Source organism: Coregonus lavaretus, assembly GCF_964263955.1.
Source record: "Coregonus lavaretus genome assembly, chromosome: 15".
In the NCBI taxonomy this organism is placed as follows: Eukaryota; Metazoa; Chordata; class Actinopteri; order Salmoniformes; family Salmonidae; genus Coregonus; species Coregonus lavaretus.
This window is the reverse complement of record NC_140002.1, coordinates 42,526,967-42,546,113: the sequence shown is the minus strand read 5'-3', so window position 1 is coordinate 42,546,113 and position 19,147 is coordinate 42,526,967. Positions and strand designations below refer to the sequence as shown.

At 41.1% G+C, this 19,147-nt stretch overlaps 1 protein-coding gene across 1 annotated transcript in view; it reads right to left on the bottom strand.

The window, feature by feature from the left end:
• LOC311142907 (neurexin-2-like) overlaps positions 1-19,147 on the bottom strand; it is a gene marked incomplete at its 5' end in the record, with an annotated part of 198,989 nt that overhangs the window by 155,299 nt on the left and 24,543 nt on the right. The window contains 2 exons of the mRNA XM_084178625.1: positions 9,766-9,795; positions 15,091-15,111. Of these exons, the coding sequence (XP_084034751.1) occupies positions 9,766-9,795; positions 15,091-15,111 (51 nt within the window). The remainder of the gene's footprint in view (positions 1-9,765; positions 9,796-15,090; positions 15,112-19,147) is intronic.

Sequence of the window (19,147 nt, the reverse complement as noted above, 5' to 3'; positions counted from 1 at the left end):
GAGTAAGACCTTTAAACAGGTCAACATTCACAAGGCCACAGGGTCAGATGGATTACCAGGACGTGTACTCCGAGCATGCGCTGACCAACTGGCAAGTGTCTTCATTGATATTTTCAACCTGTCCCTGACTGAGTCTGTAATACCAACATGTTTCAAGCAGACCACCATTGTCCCTGTGCCCAAGAACACTAAGGTAACCTGCCTAAATGACAACCGACCCGTGGCACTCACGTCTGTAGCCATGAACGTGATCAAGACAAAGGAGATGATTGTGGACTACAGGAAAAAGAAGAGGGCCGAGCACGCCCCCATTCTCATCGACGGGGCTGTAGTGGAGCAGCTTGAGAGTTTCAAGTTCCTTGGTGTCCACATCACCAACAAACTATCATGGTCCAAACACACCAAGACAGTCGTGAAGAGGGCACGACAAAGCCTATTCCCCCTCAGGAGACTGAAAAAAATTGGCATGGGTCCTCAGATCCTCAAAAAGTTATACAGCTGCACCATCGAGAGCATCCTGACTGGTTGCATCACTGCCTGGTATGGCAACTGCTCGGCCTCCGACCGCAAGGCACTAGAGAGGGTAATGCGTACGGCCCGGTACATCACTGGGGCCAAGCTTCCTGCCATCAGGACCTCTATACCAGGCGGTGTCAGAGGAAGGCCCTAAAAATTGTCATAGACTCCAGCCACCTTAGTCATAGACTGTTCTCTCTGCTACCACATGGCAAGCAGTACCGGAGCGCAAAGTCTAGCTCCAAAAGGCTTCTTAACAGCTTCTACCCCCAAGCCATAAGATTCCTGAACAGCTAATCATGGCTACCCGGACTATTTGCATTGTTCCCCCCCCACCCCCATCCCCTCTTTTACACTGCTGCTACTCTCTGTTTATTATCTATGCATAGTCACTTTAGCTCTACCTACATGTACATACAGTGGGGGAAAAAAGTATTTAGTCAGCCACCAATTGTGCAAGTTCTCCCACTTAAAAAGATGAGAGAGGCCTGTAATTTTCATCATAGGTACACATCAAATATAACAGACAAAATGAGAAAAAAAAATCCAGAAAATCACATTGTAGGATTTTTTATGAATTTATTTGCAAATTATGGTGGAAAATAAGTATTTGGTCAATAACAAAAGTTTCTCAATACTTTGTTATATACCCTTTGTTGGCAATGACACAGGTCAAACGTTTTTTGTAAGTCTTCACAAGGTTTTCACACACTGTTGCTGGTATTTTGGTCCATTCCTCCATGCAGATCTCCTCTAGAGCAGTGATGTTTTGGGGCTGTCGCTGGGCAACACAGACTTTCAACTCCCTCCAAAGATTTTCTATGGGGTTGAGATCTGGAGACTGGCTAGGCCACTCCAGGACCTTGAAATGTTTCTTACGAAGCTACTCCTTCGTTGCCTGGGCGGTGTGTTTGGGATCATTGTCATGCTGAAAGACCCAGCCACGTTTCATCTTCAATGCCCTTGCTGATGGAAGGAGGTTTTCACTCAAAATCTCACGATATATGGCCCCATTCATTCTTTCCTTTACACGGATCAGTCGTCCTGGTCCCTTTGCATAAAAACAGCTCCAAAGCATGATGTTTCCACCCCCATGCTTCACAGTAGATATGGTATTCTTTGGATGCAACTCAGCATTCTTTGTCCTCCAAACACGACGAGTTGAGTTTTTACCAAAAAGTTATATTTTGGTTTCATCTGACCATATGACATTCTCCCAATCCTCTTCTGGATCATCCAAATGCACTCTAGCAAACTTCAGACGGGCCTGGACATGTACTGGCTTAAGCAGGGGGACACGTCTAGCACTGCAGGATTTGAGTCCCTGGTGGCGTAGTGTGTTACTGATGGTAGGCTTTGTTACTTTGGTCCCAGCTCTCTGCAGGTCATTCACTAGGTCCGCCCGTGTGGTTCTGGGATTTTTGCTCACCGTTCTTGTGATCATTTTGACCCCACGGGGTGAGATCTTGCGTGGAGCCCCAGATCGAGGGAGATTATCAGTGGTCTTGTATGTCTTCCATTTCCTAATAATTGCTCCCACAGTTGATTTCTTCAAACCAAGCTGCTTACCTATTGCAGATTCAGTCTTCCCAGCCTGGTGCAGGTCTACAATTTTGTTTCTGGTGTCCTTTGACAGCTCTTTGGTCTTGGCCATAGTGGAGTTTGGAGTGTGACTGTTTGAGGTTGTGGACAGGTGTCTTTTATACTGATAACAAGTTCAAACAGGTGACATGAATACAGGTAACGAGTGGAGGACAGAGGAGCCTCTTAAAGAAGAAGTTACAGGTCTGTGAGAGCCAGAAATCTTGCTTGTTTGTAGGTGACCAAATACTTATTTTCCACCATAATTTGCAAATAAATTCATTACAAATCCGACAATGTGATTTTCTGGATTTGTTTTCCTCATTTTGTCTGTCATAGTTGACGTGTACCTATGATGAAAATTACAGGCCTCTCTCATCTTTTTAAGTGGGAGAACTTGCACAATTGGTGGCTGACTAAATACTTTTTTCCCCCACTGTATTACCTCAATTACCTCAACTAACCTGTGTATATAGCCTCGCTACTGTTAATTTACTGCTGCTCTTTAATTATTATTATTTATTTTTTTTAATTATCTATTTTTCTTAAAATTGCATTGTTGGTTAAGGGCTTGTATGTAAGTATTTCACTGTAAGGTCTACACCTGTTGTATTTGGCGCATGTGACAAAATTGATTTGATTTGTAAGACAGTCATAGTATGCCATGTTTTCATAATTACCCAAATGTTTATGCAATTCTCTCTGCAGAAATGGAGCAAGCATTGTCAGAATACATTCAACATAATTAAACAATGTCACTGCTATTAACTGTCAAATAAAAGGCATGCCATCTTACCAGATTGCAATGATTCGGCTGCGTAGAGAGAGAAGAAAAAAAAGGTCAAATGTGGTTCTCCTTCAATGCCTACTCCATCCACTCAGAACTGCCATGGCAATGTCTGCATTTTGAATAATTTCTATATATATATATATATATACTCTATGCAGTCTCAAGAATCCATGGCTAACAGAAATAAATAAGGTTAAATATGATTTTAGTACAATGACTTCATCCTGTGTGTTCACCAGTAGCAGAAAACCCACACTGCTATTTCACTATTAGCAAATGACCTCACGGTTAACAGACAAGTCATTGTGCCAGGATCCCAAAGTGACGGCAGGTCAAAAGCAGGGATGAAAGTAGATTTAATTTCTTACTGGTACGGGACACCCAAGTGCGCGCACACATTTTTTTTATACTACAAAAATTACAGGGTAGCTTACTCTGCTGACACATTGACAAACAGATCAATAAAAACGATGTTGTCTGATCCATACAGTGGGGAAAAAAAGTATTTAGTCAGCCACCAATTGTGCAAGTTCTCCCACTTAAAAAGATGAGAGAGGCCTGTAATTTTCATCATAGGTACACGTCAACTATGACAGACAAAATGAGGAAAGAAAATACAGAAAATCACATTGTAGGATTTTTAATGAATTTATTTGCAAATTATGGTGGAAAATAAGTATTTGGTCAATAACAAAAGTTTCTCAATACTTTGTTATATACCCTTTGTTGGCAATGACACAGGTCAAACGTTTTCTGTAAATCTTCACAAGGTTTTCATACACTGTTGCTGGTATTTTGGCCCATTCCTCCATGCAGATCTCCTCTAGAGCAGTGATGTTTCTGGGCTGTCGCTGGGCAACGCAGACTTTCAACTCCCTCCAAATATTTTCTATGGGGTTGAGATCTGGAGACTGGCTAGGCCACTCCAGGACCTTGAAATGCTTCTTACGAAGCCACTCCTTCGTTGCCCGGGCGGTGTGTTTGGGATCATTGTCATGCTGAAAGACCCAGCCACGTTTCATCTTCAATGCCCTTGCTGATGGAAGGAGGTTTTCACTCAAAATCTCACGATACATGGCCCCATTCATTCTTTCCTTTACACGGATCAGTCGTCCTGGTCCCTTTGCAGAAAAACAGCCCCAAAGCATGATGTTTCCACCCCCATGCTTCACAGTAGGTATGGTGTTCTTTGGATGCAACTCAGCATTCTTTGTCCTCCAAACACGACGAGTTGAGTTTTTACCAAAAAGTTATATTTTGGTTTCATCAGACCATATGACATTCTCCCAATTCTCTTCTGGATCATCCAAATGCACTCTAGCAAACTTCAGAAGGGCCTGGACATGTACTGGCTTAAGCAGGGGGACACGTCTGGCACTGCAGGACTTGAGTCCCTGGCGGCGTAGTGTGTTACTGATGGTAGGCTTTGTTACTTTGGTCCCAGCTCTCTGCAGGTCATTCACTAGGTCCCCCCGTGTGGTTCTGGGATTTTTGCTCACCGTCCTTGTGATCATTTTGACCCCACGGGGTGAGATCTTGCGTGGAGCCCCAGATCGAGGGAGATTATCAGTGGTCTTGTATGTCTTCCATTTCCTAATAATTGCTCCCACAGTTGATTTCTTCAAACCAAGCTGCTTACCTATTGCAGATTCAGTCTTCCCAGCCTGGTGCAGGTCTACAATTTTGTTTCTGGTGTCCTTTGACAGCTCTTTGGTCTTGGCCATAGTGGAGTTTGGAGTGTGACTGTTTGAGGTTGTGGACAGGTGTCTTTTATACTGATAACAAATTCAAACAGGTGCCATTAATACAGGTAACGAGTGGAGGACAGAGGAGCCTCTTAAAGAAGAAGTTACAGGTCTGTGAGAGCCAGAAATCTTGCTTGTTTGTAGGTGACCAAATACTTATTTTCCACCATAATTTGCAAATAAATTCATAAAAAATCCTACAATGTGATTTTCTGGAATTTCTTTCCTCAATTTGTCTGTCATAGTTGACGTGTACCTATGATGAAAATTACAGGCCTCTCTCATCTTTTTAAGTGGGAGAACTTGCACAATTGGTGGCTGACTAAATACTTTTTTGCCCCACTGTATAATCGGCCTACGAAAAGGGGAGACACAAATACAATGACTTCCATCTAACCTGGAGGAGGAAATTATTGTCCAAAAACAAACAAAAGTGGCACTGACCCAGTGAATATGCACACTCACCGGGGATATGACCGATGTTCTCCGCTGGTGCCAATAAGATAGGCTACGGTTCGCTCAATTAAGCTAAGAATTTTGATAACTAAAAGACAGATTAAAGTATTTTCATTGTCATCTCTTTACAACAATAGCCATTTGCTTTCCAAGCAGTTTTTCCGCAATTTGTATTTTTAAATATTGCGATATACCTGGCTGGGTCTCTCTGCTTTTCACTGACAGTAGCAACTCAACAATCACCTATTTGGTATTTGCAGCGCGCGCTGCCCAAATTGCAGGCCCTTCCGACTGCAGGCTATGTGATTTAAAACAATCCACAGCTTTAAAAAAAAAAAGAAGCTAACGATCCTGTGGCGAAATCATGGTTTCTGGTGTAGTAGCCGATTTTGAATGATTTTGTTTATTTCTCTATAGACAGGAGTAAGCTAATTAGGCTATATAATTTTGGCAATTTACTTTAGGGAAAGTGTAGCTTGCCCTAGCCTTATGAACACGCCCCCTATGCCTTTTAATGTGGCATAAACACAACCAGACATGATGTTTTCATCTGATTGTCAAACAATCACTTAACAAAAGGTGCTTCGGTAGGGTACCCGCGCACATTCGTTTACTCACAAAATAATTTCAGCATCCAAACCCCAACAGTGCACTGTGCACCCACAATTTGATGAATGGAAAGAGAAATCAGTTACAGAACACCTCCGTGTATAGTAATGACATTCTGCGGTTGTCATTAGGCCTACACTTGTAGCCTGAATTGATGCATCCACTGTTGTCCACGCGCACCTCGGTCACTCATATCAATCAATCAAATTTGATTTATAAAGCCCTTTTTATTTCAGCAGATGTCACAAAATCTCCGCCTTGTCCACGAGCCTCTCGCCACTCATCTCCACCTTGACAAAATGGCGTTCACCTCAAACCACAACACAATTTGGAGCGTATACCACCTGGTTTCCAGTCAATTCGCAAATTCTTCATGTGACTGACATGCAGTAATGTTAAATAATGGTGTAATATCCTATAGTTTTTTGGGCATGTTGTAGCCTATTCATTGTGATAGGCTAACGTTTTACGGGTACGGCGTACCCCCACTATTTATTTTGCCGGCACGCCGTACTGGGACGTATCGCCTGACTTTCACCCCTGGTCAAAAGTGTACACAAATGTGAACGGACAGCCACAGCATGTGAAGCTGGGTTGTTTCAACTGAGTACACATACCAGTTCTCAGCTGTCCTTCTTCACCCATGCCTCATTAAAAAAAAAAATACATTCATTTTAGGTCATGTTGAGCACACACTGTGTGATGTGATTCATACGTTAGATACCCAGAGGAATTTATAGAATGCACAGTCAAAGTACAGAAACATGTATGGATATCTACCTCTATATGAGATGCAAATGTCCATAAAAGCTGCTTCGTTCTTGATTTAAACCACTTTCTCTTTTGCTAACTGTTCCTACAGCTCAGTAATTGGCAGTCAACAGGAGGAAACCATTTCATTATGTCGCTTAGTTTGTAAGGTGTTTGACCCTGAAATGAATGCCTGTGTTAGCTAGCTAGTGACAGAGAAAGGAAGCAGAATATTACGAAACTGTTGGAGCCAGTGATGGCCAGTGTTAGTCTCTCACACTGGGCTGTAATTGTCAATCCTTTGACTGAAAAAACAGCCCATTGCCATGGCGACAGGATGAATACTTTGATCAGCATAGCTCAACTTCCTGTCTGAAGCAAAACAGTAAATTATCATGTACAGGTACAGCTTGATTAAAGTCATTTTTTATATGTCTGACATTAATATCAAAGCCCATATGGACAGTTGATACCACACCTCTGTCTGACTGATAATGGCACTCTCACAGCGGAATCTAGATTAAGACTCTGCATTTTTCAGTTAGTATTTGATTGTTCTCTGTTTTCTTTTAATAGAAGTAAACATAAAGACGTAATTGATAAAGCTTATCTGAAGAGTATTGTCTACATATGAACTGTTGTATGTCTGTTCGTATTAAGTACAGTGAGGGAAAAAAGTATTTGATCCCCTGCTGATTTTGTACGTTTGCCAACTGACAAAGAAATGATCAGTCTATACTTTTAATGGTAGATTTATTTGAACAGTGAGAGACAGAATAACAACAAAAAATCCAGAAAAACTCATGTAAAAATTTTGATAAATTGATTTGCATTTTAATGAGGGAAATAAGTATTTGACCCCCTCTCAATCAGAAAGATTTCTGGCTCCCAGGTGTCTTTTATACAGGTAACGAGCTGAGATTAGGAGCACACTCTTAAAGGGAGTGCTCCTAATCTCAGCTTGTTACCTGTATAAAAGACACCTGTCCACAGAAGCAATCAATCAATCCGATTCCAAACTCTTTACCATGACCAAGACCAAAGAGCTCTCCAAGGATGTCAGGGACAAGATTGTAGACCTACACAAGGCTGGAATGGGCTACAAGACCATCGCCAAGCAGCTTGGTGAGAAGGTGACAACAGTTGGTGCGATTAATCGCAAATGGAAGAAACACAAAATAACTGTCAATCTCCCTCGGCCTGGGGCTCCATGCAAGATCTCACCTCATGGAGTTGCAATGATCATGAGAACGGTGAGGAATCAGCCCAGAACTACACGGGAGGATCTTGTCAATGATCTCAAGGCAGCTGGGACCATAGTCACCAAGAAAACAATTGGTAACACACTACGCCGTGAAGGACTGAAATCCTGCAGCGCCCGCAAGGTCCCCCTGCTCATAAAGCACATATACAGGGCCATCTGAAGTTTGCCAATGAACATCTGAATGTTTCAGAGGAGAACTGGGTGAAAGTGTTGTGGTCAGATGAGACCAAAATGGAGCTCTTTGGCATCAACTCAACTCGCCGTGTTTGGAGGAGGAGGAATGCTGCCTATGACCCCAAGAACACCATCCCCACGTCAAACATGGAGGTGGAAACATTATGATTTGGGGGTGTTTTTCTGCTAAGGGGACAGGACAACTTCACCGCATCAAAGGGACGATGGACGGGGCCACGTACCGTCAAATTTTGGGTGAGAACCTCCTTCCCTCAGCCAGGGCATTGAAAATGGGTCGTGGATGGGTATTCCAGCATGACAATGACCCAAAACAAACGGCCAAGGCAACAAAGGAGTGGCTCAAGAAGAAGCACATTAAGGTCCTGGAGTGGCCTAGCCTTAATCCCATAGAAAATATGTGGAGGGAGCTGAAGGTTCGAGTTGCCAAACGTCAGCCTCGAAACCTAAATGACTTGGAGAAGATCTGCAAAGAGGTGTGGAACAAAATCCCTCCTGAGATGTGTGCAAACCTGGTGGCCAACTACAGGAAACGACTGACCTCTGTGATTGCCAACAAGGGTTTTGCCACCAAGTACTAAGTCATGTTTTACAGAGGGGTCAAATACTTATTTCCCTCATTAAAATGCAAATCAATTGATAATATTTTTGACATGCGTTTTTCTGGATTTTATTGTTGTTATTCTGTCTCTCACTGTTCAAATAAACCTACCATTAAAATTATAGACTGATCATGTCTTTGTCAGTGGGCAAACGTACAAAATCAGCAGGGGATCAAATACTTTTTTCCCTCACTGTACATAATATAGAGAATGCAAACAAATACTGCATTCAACTCCCCATTAATAATTCAAAGTTTCTTAATTTGGCTACAATATGTTCATGAAAGTTGATTTAATTAACTTTCTGGTGGTCCAATATGGTGTGTCAGCTCGCTTGCCTGTCGTCCTTCTGCTTGTCAGTCTGTCTAGCTGTGACCGTAGGGCTGATTTTATCTCAATGCGTTGTGCTGACCAGTAGTTCCTATAGATTGCCTTCTTGTTATGCTATTAAAGTACTCTTGGTAAAAACCTCCTTGTTACCAGGAAAACTAGAAAAATAACTACAGTAGTGTATAATCCACATAAGGGTCTGAAAGCAGCCATCATGTTTATTTGTACTGTAAAACAATTCTGTCTGGAAAATGCAGATGCACAAAAATAATAATTTAACTAACTACCTTTTCAAAACCACCAAACATTTTTGATAAGAAAACAAACTGCAAATCATGAACTTTTAAATTATTGGGGTAGTTGTGTGAATATTGAACATTGTACATATTATCCTATTTCATCTTGATTTAATTGTATTGTAATGGAAGAGAACCTGAGTGTATGTTTACAGAAGAAGCAATATGTACTCTGTTGTAATCATTGATTTCAGCCTCCCAATGCATTTCTCAGACAGATTGAATAGCAAGCAGCCAGTGTCCTCAAAACTATAACCACACATCTGAAGCACGAGGCATACATTCTCTATTGACAACAAAATACCAGTTTCTCTCTTGGAAAGGGTCCCATGAAAACCAAACCGATGAAAGACTGTGGGCGTTAAAAGCGTTACCTTTGTGAAAGGCTGAAGAGGTCAAAGGTGATGTTCCAGTTGCTGGCCAGAGGTCAGGACAAGGTTTGACAGACAAGGTTGGAGTGATGTGGGCACAGATAGTACAACATGACAGGAAGCAGAAATGAAAGTACAAGTAAATAGAAGTGGTAGAGGAAGTGAAATGTCAGTGCAGTACAGTGAAGTAAAAATGATTGGATGGCAGGGAGATGGTTTAAGCAGGTGGTTGAGGGAGAAAAGAAAACCAACAGACCCCATACCTTGGCGGTTTGACTTCATGTGCGCCAGACCTTGAGGGAAAGAACAGACAAACGGAATAGGGAAAACAGGAAGGTCATAAAAACGCTTGGGAAGAAACAAAAGCATTGTCACAACGTTGGACTGCAGTTTGTGACAGACATCCTGGGATAGGTACGGATGTCAGAGTTCAAATCAAACTAAAACGTAAAAAAGACAAACACTTTTTGAGGGAGGAGAGCGGGATAAGGAAAAAAGCATCTAAATTGGTGCAACCCCCTAAGGTAGTTGCTCACACAGATGCTTTTTTTCTAATGGAACACATACTCTTACTCTTAAGCAGACAGCTTTCTCAGATTAGAATAGGGTTTTTGTCACTTTTCCAATTTACATCTCGGTCATATGAAGTTCTCCAACGTTCTCCAGTGTAAACTGCATATAGATCAAAATGAATACCGCAAATATATACCTCAAACAATGCATGCAACAGGGACACAAACCAGTCCCTTCAATGGGATAAAGGTAGTGAGGACTGCATCCTTAACTAGATTCAGCGTTACAACACAAACAGGCCCAAGCCCAGGGCCAGGGAGGGCAATAGCAATCAATAACCCAGGGTGTGAGAGGCATAATGTGACAGCTTTACTGCAGTCATAGTGCTGCAGTTGTTGACAAGGGAAGAATACATCATATGCAAAACACATTCATAAAATACAATGTAACTCAATAAACAGGAGCTCAGTAAACTGGAACACTCTGATTCTGTGGACATCACAAAATCAATTGTAAACAAATAAGCCAAGGGCCTTGTGGCTTGCCGCTTGAATGTGGGCATTTAGTAATCAAAATGGACCTGTATTGTGTTAGACAAGAAATGTGGCTGATTGAACAAGCCTTTAATTGACCAAAGTTAACATTTTGTATCACACAATTACACCATCATCCGCATGACCTACAGCAGGAAATTGAGTTAATTGTTAAAACAACCCAAAAAAAGACCTGGTAGAATTTTGTAAGGGATTTCTTGCATTCGTTCTTTGACAGTTATCCTTTTCATTGAGCTCAGTCTAAACACCTTCATGGTGTTGCACAATGCTTATTTCATTGGAGATGCATTTGTTCTTATAAAAAATATATATAATCTATGACATTTTAACACTTTTAGAGATCAAAATGGTAACTCACATTTATATACTGTATATCATCAGCGATGTTCCTCTCCCTGGCATTTTAGCCGTTTTTTTATATAACCTTATTTTTTTCAGCTCAACAAAGCTCATGCATGCATTGTCATTTCCTGTACAGATTTATCAAAACAAATTACATTCCTAAAACATTTAGATAGACAGCTATGCCTCAATTGACAAGTGGACCACAGAAAAAGAAAAACCATGAACACAATTGGATTAAATAAAACACAACCTTTATATGTGAAGGACATTTCCACCAGTAATGGACAGACATTAAATCACTCCATCAGCACTTATATTTGATTTACTGTGTTGACAGAGACAACAGCGCTTTTCAAAAGAGCATGGTTCTCTTTGTGGGAGGTGTTAGAGGAAATTGGCCAATTTAACTGGGGAATGAGATGTTATTGATCATCTAATCAGAAACCACCGGAGAGCTTTAGACCATGCACCAGGTAATACTGAATAAGCTGTACACATGTACCATTATATACCTATGCATTCATTGACCCTTTAGGAGGTAAGAAGAAATGAGGTCAACACAATGCCTTTAGGCTGGAGGACGGCGCTTATACCAGAGAGCTGAGCAGAGCCAGACAGCATCAAAAGACACAGAGGTTTGTCATAACTGAAATATTTTGTTTTTTTAATGAGATAAACATCACCAGCTTTATTTTTCCCTTTGAAGTGTCAAACCTCACCGTGGTGGATGCGTCTTGTGCATTGAAATACAGGGCTGCCCAATCTGTGTTGGCATAGCAACAGGCTCTCGTGTTCCCCCCCAGTATGACGTTGACCATACTCCCGTTTTCTCTACTCCCCCCCCCCCCCACTTTTCTTGGGATGGTGTCTGTTTCTATTGTCAAGGTCAATTATTTCACCTTCACACAATTTTGGACATCGTTGTAATTACAATTTATCTTATGAAAACAACATAAACTGGTTGTTAGTGGTTATGACATATTTATTCAAGCCCATTTTTATTGTTTTCAGCCTTCCACGTCACAATGAAATGCATGTCTATGAATACATTTACAATAAATCTGGGAAACAATAAAATCACCGCTAAATGCTAATCTGTTATACCGCTGGCTATGCTATGCTCCATAAAATGAAAGATCAAAACGAGGGCAAACAAGCTATTAATGTCATTAAGACTGATGAAACAAAAACATACTTAAAAGGTGTTCTATGCAATTAAGTTGATTTTCTTGTGGGCTTTAAAGACTATTTGCAACAAGTAGCTTTTTTTCAACGAACATTCAATTATTTTCAATTTCTCTCAACTTTTTCTCCATTACTACTACAGATACATGACTGACATTCAGGGCTGTTTGCAGGTGAAATTGTTGCACAGAGAACCTTTACACAGATGAACAAATTTCTGTGAAACATGTTGGTGTTGTTCTGTTTGTTGCTGTTGTTTTGTTTGTTAATTTCTAACCAGTTTTTGTTGAACAGTGCCAATGCAGAACGCTTCATTTCATCAATGATTAACAACATCGAAGATCAACATTAATTTGTAACCCTCAGCTTTGCTCCAAAAAACAACGGCACTAAAATCACATATGGTCAACAACATCATTTTCAGAAGTAAACCAGTGGACTATAAAATGACCATCTGTGAAATGACCTCTAAGCCTTTACATTTACTGCATGAGAATATTCAGAAGAAAAGGAAAAAATGCTTAAAGGGTTAGGATTCGTGCTTTTGCTGAGTTTGTTTTTCCATGAAGTTGCAGAGCTTTGAAGGAGAGTATTCTTATGAGGGGATTAAGCCAAGGTCAGTGGTGCTTAGAGCTCCCTGGCCGTCAGCAGCAGCAGTAGCAGCTGTGCCCTGTCCTGTCCTCTCGTTTGAAGATGTCTGTGCTGAGGTTCCACATGCTCCCTTTGTATTCTCACAGGGTCACGGTCACCATAGGTGGGTCATTCACACCATTACACTATCAACTATTCACACTACAGTATCACATCGTAACAAAGTAACTAGGAACAAAATAAGGGGGGAAAAGGGAACCAACCATGTAATTGAAGTAATTCTCTATGATTTGAAGCTAGAATTTTGTAGTTTGTAGATGGTAGTTTGCATAGTTGTATAGTCTAATGCATTAACACACACACTATTAATACACAGAGGAAGCAGAGGTGTATCTTTTGTTTGTGTGTGCTACTGTATGTGAGGGATTTTCTGCTCGTGTTCTACATTCACGCGTGGATGCAGGTGTTGGGTGTCTTCTCTTATCTCTCTCTCACAGACCCATTTTTGCTCACAGCACATCAGAGGATGCTGCACTCGATGTTTCCTGGCCTGAAAAGCATGCCCCACCTTGGCCCCCCTCCATCCAGGTAACCTAGGCTCCGTGACAGACAGACAGACATGGAGGATTCTACAGGCCGACTCCTGGAGACACTGAAGTTCCAACGACTTATGTTCCAGAGGTGTTTATCACTACCCTACAGTTACTTAGGTGTTCTCTTTCTGAGATGTGCTCTCTGTACTCAAGCCCTAAATGCAGCTAAAATATAGCATTGAGGTTACTCTTTTTAAATGGGGTTTTGTTCATCTTTTGTATAGGCAGCCATCTAGGTCCATTGATATAGCGACTACAAATACTTGCTGCTAGATGTCACATTGCATCGCTCCTGGGATTAAGAATAAAGAGAACTAACTAGTCAAGTGTCATCTTTGTTTTCATGCATTGTGCATCGGGGACGATACGCAGGCTCCATGTCAAAGCTTTAATCCAATAAAGACTCTAATGCTTTCTCTTTGCAGCATGTCATTTAATAATGCTCGCCTTTTGCTGTGAGCGTGGTCATAGTATCCTTGCTCATCACAAGGGGAATTAAGAGCGATTAAAGGCTGGGGTTGAAAGCAGCCCTTCTGAACTGAAGCCTTCTACTCATCATCATCCCATGTGGGGCCTGGTTATAGCCCTCCACATTACAACCAGCCCCTGCTTACCAATCAACTCTACCAGTCCGCTCTATTAGATACTGGCAGTCCAGTGTTCCACAAGAATACACAACACACAAAGAATAATATGAACGATTTAGTCAGAACAACTGTTTGGAATAGAATAACATTGAATGATAACATTTGTATTCAAGTGCATTAACGTTCTCAGCTACTGTACATTATGCACAGTGCTGACTGTCAATACTCAGTGCGAAATATGTGGATATTGTTGAATGCTGTAAAAATGTTACTGAAAATAAATAGCCTTCCTTCCTGCTGTGCAGTGATTTACAATATTTAAAGTGTACAGAGCAGCAATATTAAATAGCCCCAGCACACCCATAGCTGGACCCCTGAGCCTGTTGGCTTCTCTGGCACAACCATCAGAGCTCCTTCTAACAGGCCTGATGGATGTCTCTCACTGCTGCACTGCCCGGACGCTTAACTCACTGGGCTTCTCCACATCCACGTTCAATCTTCATTCACACTGTGTGTTTTGTTGAAGAGTGATTCTATTTGTTTTATTGTGATGTGGTTAAACAGAGTGCCATTGATTACATTATGAGACACAAATGGGTGTTTTCCTTCAGACAGGGACAAGTAATGCTCAGGGAAATATTTCATTCTTCAAGCAAAATTTTTCCATTAGTGTGTAATCACAGTGCCAATCTTTTGACAGTGTGATATACTGCCCTGATGTCAATGGCTTGGTAATCAACCATCTTAATAGCTGGGTTTTTGTAGATGGTAGCTACAGTTAGCACACAGCGCCGCACTGATCACTGAGATGACATCCCTATTGTGCGTCTGAGTCTCACAGAGGAAATCACAGTGTCAACAAAGCAACGCAGACTCAATTTCATGCAATTAACTGTTGGGTTAAAGATAACTGCTTGCTCTTCAATCGTTAATGGACATCTAAGCCAAAGTCAGGGCAAAGTCGGAGCTGATTGCTGGCCACATTAATTTCCCCAGTTATGTGCAACCTTCCCGCCACCTTTATTCCTTCACAAAAGGTACACCTTTGTAGATTAAGTATTCATCCTACAAGGCCAATATGTACACTTCTGTTCAATTTAGGAATCAGAACCGTAGTCCAAACCACCCAAAATAACACTGTAGTTTGTTCACTCCATAGACTAAATTCAGTTTTATTGTAAAGCAAAAAAAAAACAAGCAAACAAAAAAAATGGTCTTACCTTCCGCTGCTTTCTGGATAACTGTATGGCAGTAGAGAAGACAGAGAATCATTAGTATTGGTGACTGAAGAATACTGAACATCTATAAATGAAGAAAGATCAGCACCAAACAGTTAATGCTAATCTCCTGGGCCTAATTACAACACATACAGTAGGCCTCTCCAGACCTTTCTAATCTATACAATATCACTTCTATACTGAACTAAAATATAAACGCAACATGCAACAATTTCAAAGATTTTACAGAGTTACAGTTCATATAAGGAAATCAGTCAATTGAAATAAATTAATTGGGCCCTAATCTATGGATTTCACATGACTGGGCAGGGGTGCAGCCAAGAGTGGGCCTTGAAGGGCATAGGCCCACCCACTTGGCAGCCAGGCCCACCCACTGGGGAGACAGGCCCGGCCAATCAGAATTTGTTTTTCTCAACAAAGGGCTTTATTACAGACAGAAATACTCCTCAGTCCCCCCCAGATGATCCCGCAGGTAAAGAAGCCGGATGTGGAGGTCCTGGGCTGGCGTGGTTACACGTGGACAGCGGTTGTGAGGCTGGTTGGACGTACTGCCAAATTCTCTAAAACAACGTTGGAGGCAGTTTATGGTATAGAAATGAACATTCAATTCTCTGGCAACAGCTCTGGTGGACATTCCTTCAGTCAGCATGCCAATTGCACGCTCCCTCCAAACTTGAGACATCTGTGGCATTGTGTTGTGTGACAAAACTGCCCATTTTAAAGTGGCCCCAGCACAAGGTGCATCTGTGTAATGATCATGCTGTTTAATCAGCTTTTTGATATTGATATGCCAGACCTGTCAGGTGGATGGATTATCTTGGCAAAGGAGAAATGCTCACTAACAAGGATGTAAACAAATTTGTGCACAACATTTGAGAGAAATAAGCTTATTGTGCGTATGAAAAATGTCAAGGATTTTTCATTTCAGCTCATGAAACATGCAACCAACACTTTATACGTTGCATTTATATTTTTGTTCAGTGTAGTAACGATACTCAAAAACACATTTAGTAGGCAATAGGCATCTCTTTGAAATAGCATATCTTTGAAATACTAGAATCTATTGTTTTAACTGATATTTGCTGTAATGAAGGATGACATTGATGTACTAAAACAGATTTATCAGAGGATCACGCATAGCTCATTATCCCCACATGGAGGTTCTATTGGATATCTATGCCTTGAATGAGGCACATTTACATGAGACAATCTACATTATGAAAACAGGACATGGTCTTCTAGGTTTGTTGTGATATGATATGATATGATATGATTCACTCAAGCCTATAAATACCATAACATAACATACAATATATAATTACATGATTACAAGCGCAGACGACAAATGACAAGCCAACAGAGATAAAGATGCACTGGCACTGACACACAATGGAATGGGCAGCCCGCCATTGACATGCATACGCGCACGCACACACGACAAAGGTATCTGCATAATTGCATATAATGAAATGTTACAGGAAAGTGAACGTTGAGATGATCACTGCTACCAATAAAAAGGTCCAAACATAAATGGAGGTAATGATGAAATAAACTATCCCCAATAGGCAGGAGAGGGGACACCTAATAAAGTCTCTCAACGGTCCAACGGTTAAAATTCCACATTACTTTCATCACCATTCACCTCTGGTAATTTATTAGTAATACCTCTGAAGTAGTGGCCACAGAGATCCAAGACCACATCAGCTCACTTCCCCTCTGATCTACAAACGGCATAACACAGCCTCACACAGACCTAGTGTGTAATGAAGCATGAAAAGCCCTAGACTGCCAAGTAATAAGTGTCTGCGGGGCGGATGTCAGATTTGAGGGAGGGAAGATGGGAGCCAAGGCAGTGCTTTGCCTTGGTGCTGGGTGACTCACAGTTCCACTTCTTCGTTGGCGACGACGATGCCATCGTGATGAGTGGAAAGAGGCTGAGAGGAAAGCGTTGTGTCAAGATCTTGGGGCTTAAAGGAATCTATGCTGCTTACCCATAAAGAGGCTATACACTGAGTATACCAAACATTAGGAACACTTCCTAATATTGCCCTCAGAAAAGCCTCAATTCGTCGGGGCATAGACTCTACAAAGTGTTCCACAGGGATGCTGGCCCATGTTGAATCCAATGCTTGACACAGTTTTGTCAAGTTGCCCTTTGGGTGGTGGACCATTCTTGATACACACGGAAAACTGTTGAGGGTGAAAAACCCAGCAGCGTTGCAGTTCTTGCACCTGGCTCCTACTACCATATCCCGTTCAATGGCACTTCAATCTTTTGTCTTGCCCATTCACCCTCTGAATGGCACACATACACAATCCATGTCTCAGTTGTCTCAAGGCTTAAAAATCCTTCTTTAACCTGTCCCCTCCCCTTCATCTACACTGATTTGAAGTGGATTTAACAGGTGACATCAATAGGGGATCATTGCTTTCGCCTGGATTCACCTGGTCAGTGTATGTCAATGAAAGAGCAGGTGTTCTTAATGTTTTGTACACTCAGTGTATGAATGCGTATATCATTTACTGTTTTAAAAACCAGGGGATTGGATTGAATGAGAATTTGAAATGTATTCTGAGATAAATACATTTTTCACTACAGCTTGAGGAAGATAAATTCAATTTCCCCAAATTGTGATTGATAAAAATTGAATAATGTGGCTTTGTGAAATCTCACTTGAAAGGAAGAAGAAAATATTCAGAGAAAATACAGTCCATATACACTGTCCCCCAAACAGACAACCTCTCTGTGAGGGAGCATATTACAGAGCAAGGCCAACTGTCACTATAAATCATGAAAGACTACACAGGGTCAGATACAGGTGAGGTTAACTGATGTCTCAGGATAATGACTGATCTGCCCAACATTATGGTAACATTTTATACTGACCAAAACAGCTATTATTGATGAGACTAAACTATAGAATTACAGGATGACAAGTGACTGATGTTCAGTGTAACCTTTCAAGTTCCTGAAACTCCCCTTTCATCAGCCCAGAGCTTAACTTTCATACAGCCAGAAAATAGATATGACAAACTGACACATAATTCAGTTACAAGGTTTGTGATAAATAACCTGCACTGAATGTGGCCCAACTAATGTTTACAGTGTTCTGAAAAAAACAAATCCATAAATAGCTAAGAGAATGATTAAGTCCTGAGCAAATTAAAGCCCTATGACTCAGCTATATAATATATTCTAGGGCTAGAATCCAGATTCCTTAAAGGAGTACAGGGCTTCTGTGTTCCAAGCTCTCATACAATGAGACAGAGGCATTTCACCTGCTTTTTATGTGTAATCCAACTGATCTGTACAGCTCGTGTGCTGCATCAAGTCAGATATTAAGTCTGATATTTTGATAACCAAGATATTATTACAAGATCGTTTGCAAATTACATTTTGATTTGGGGATAAATAAAAACTAGAAGAAAGTGAGGCCCTCATGGTTTAACATCTAATGTTTACAGACAATAAAGTGAAGCTTTGAGTGGCAGCATACAGAAAAGGTGGTAGATGAAAATAACATTGCACTGGAGGAAGAAAAACAGAGCATGATGACAGTAGGCAGTCATATGCAATAAAATAGTCATATGCTTCAGTTTTGATTGGAAAAAAGAGAGAGAAATAGAAGTGAGATATGAATATTCAGGTAATATTGAGAGTTGGCAGTATAGGTTAAGCAGATGAGTATGGCAGCAGAAGGAAAATAGGTGAGGTACACTGAGTAAATGGAAAAGATAGGCACACTGAGTAAATGGAAAAGATAGGCACACTGAGTACATGGAAAATATAGGCACACTGAGTACATGGAAAAGATAGGCACACTGAGTACATGGAAAAGGCACACTGAGTAAATGGAAAAGATAGGCACACTGAGTACATGGAAAAGATAGGCACACTGTGTACATGGAAAAGATAGGCACACTGAGTACATGGAAAAGATAGGCACACTGAGTACATGGAAAAGATAGGCACACTGAATACATGGGAAAGATAGGCACACTGAATAAATGGAAAAGATAGGCACACTGAGTACATGGA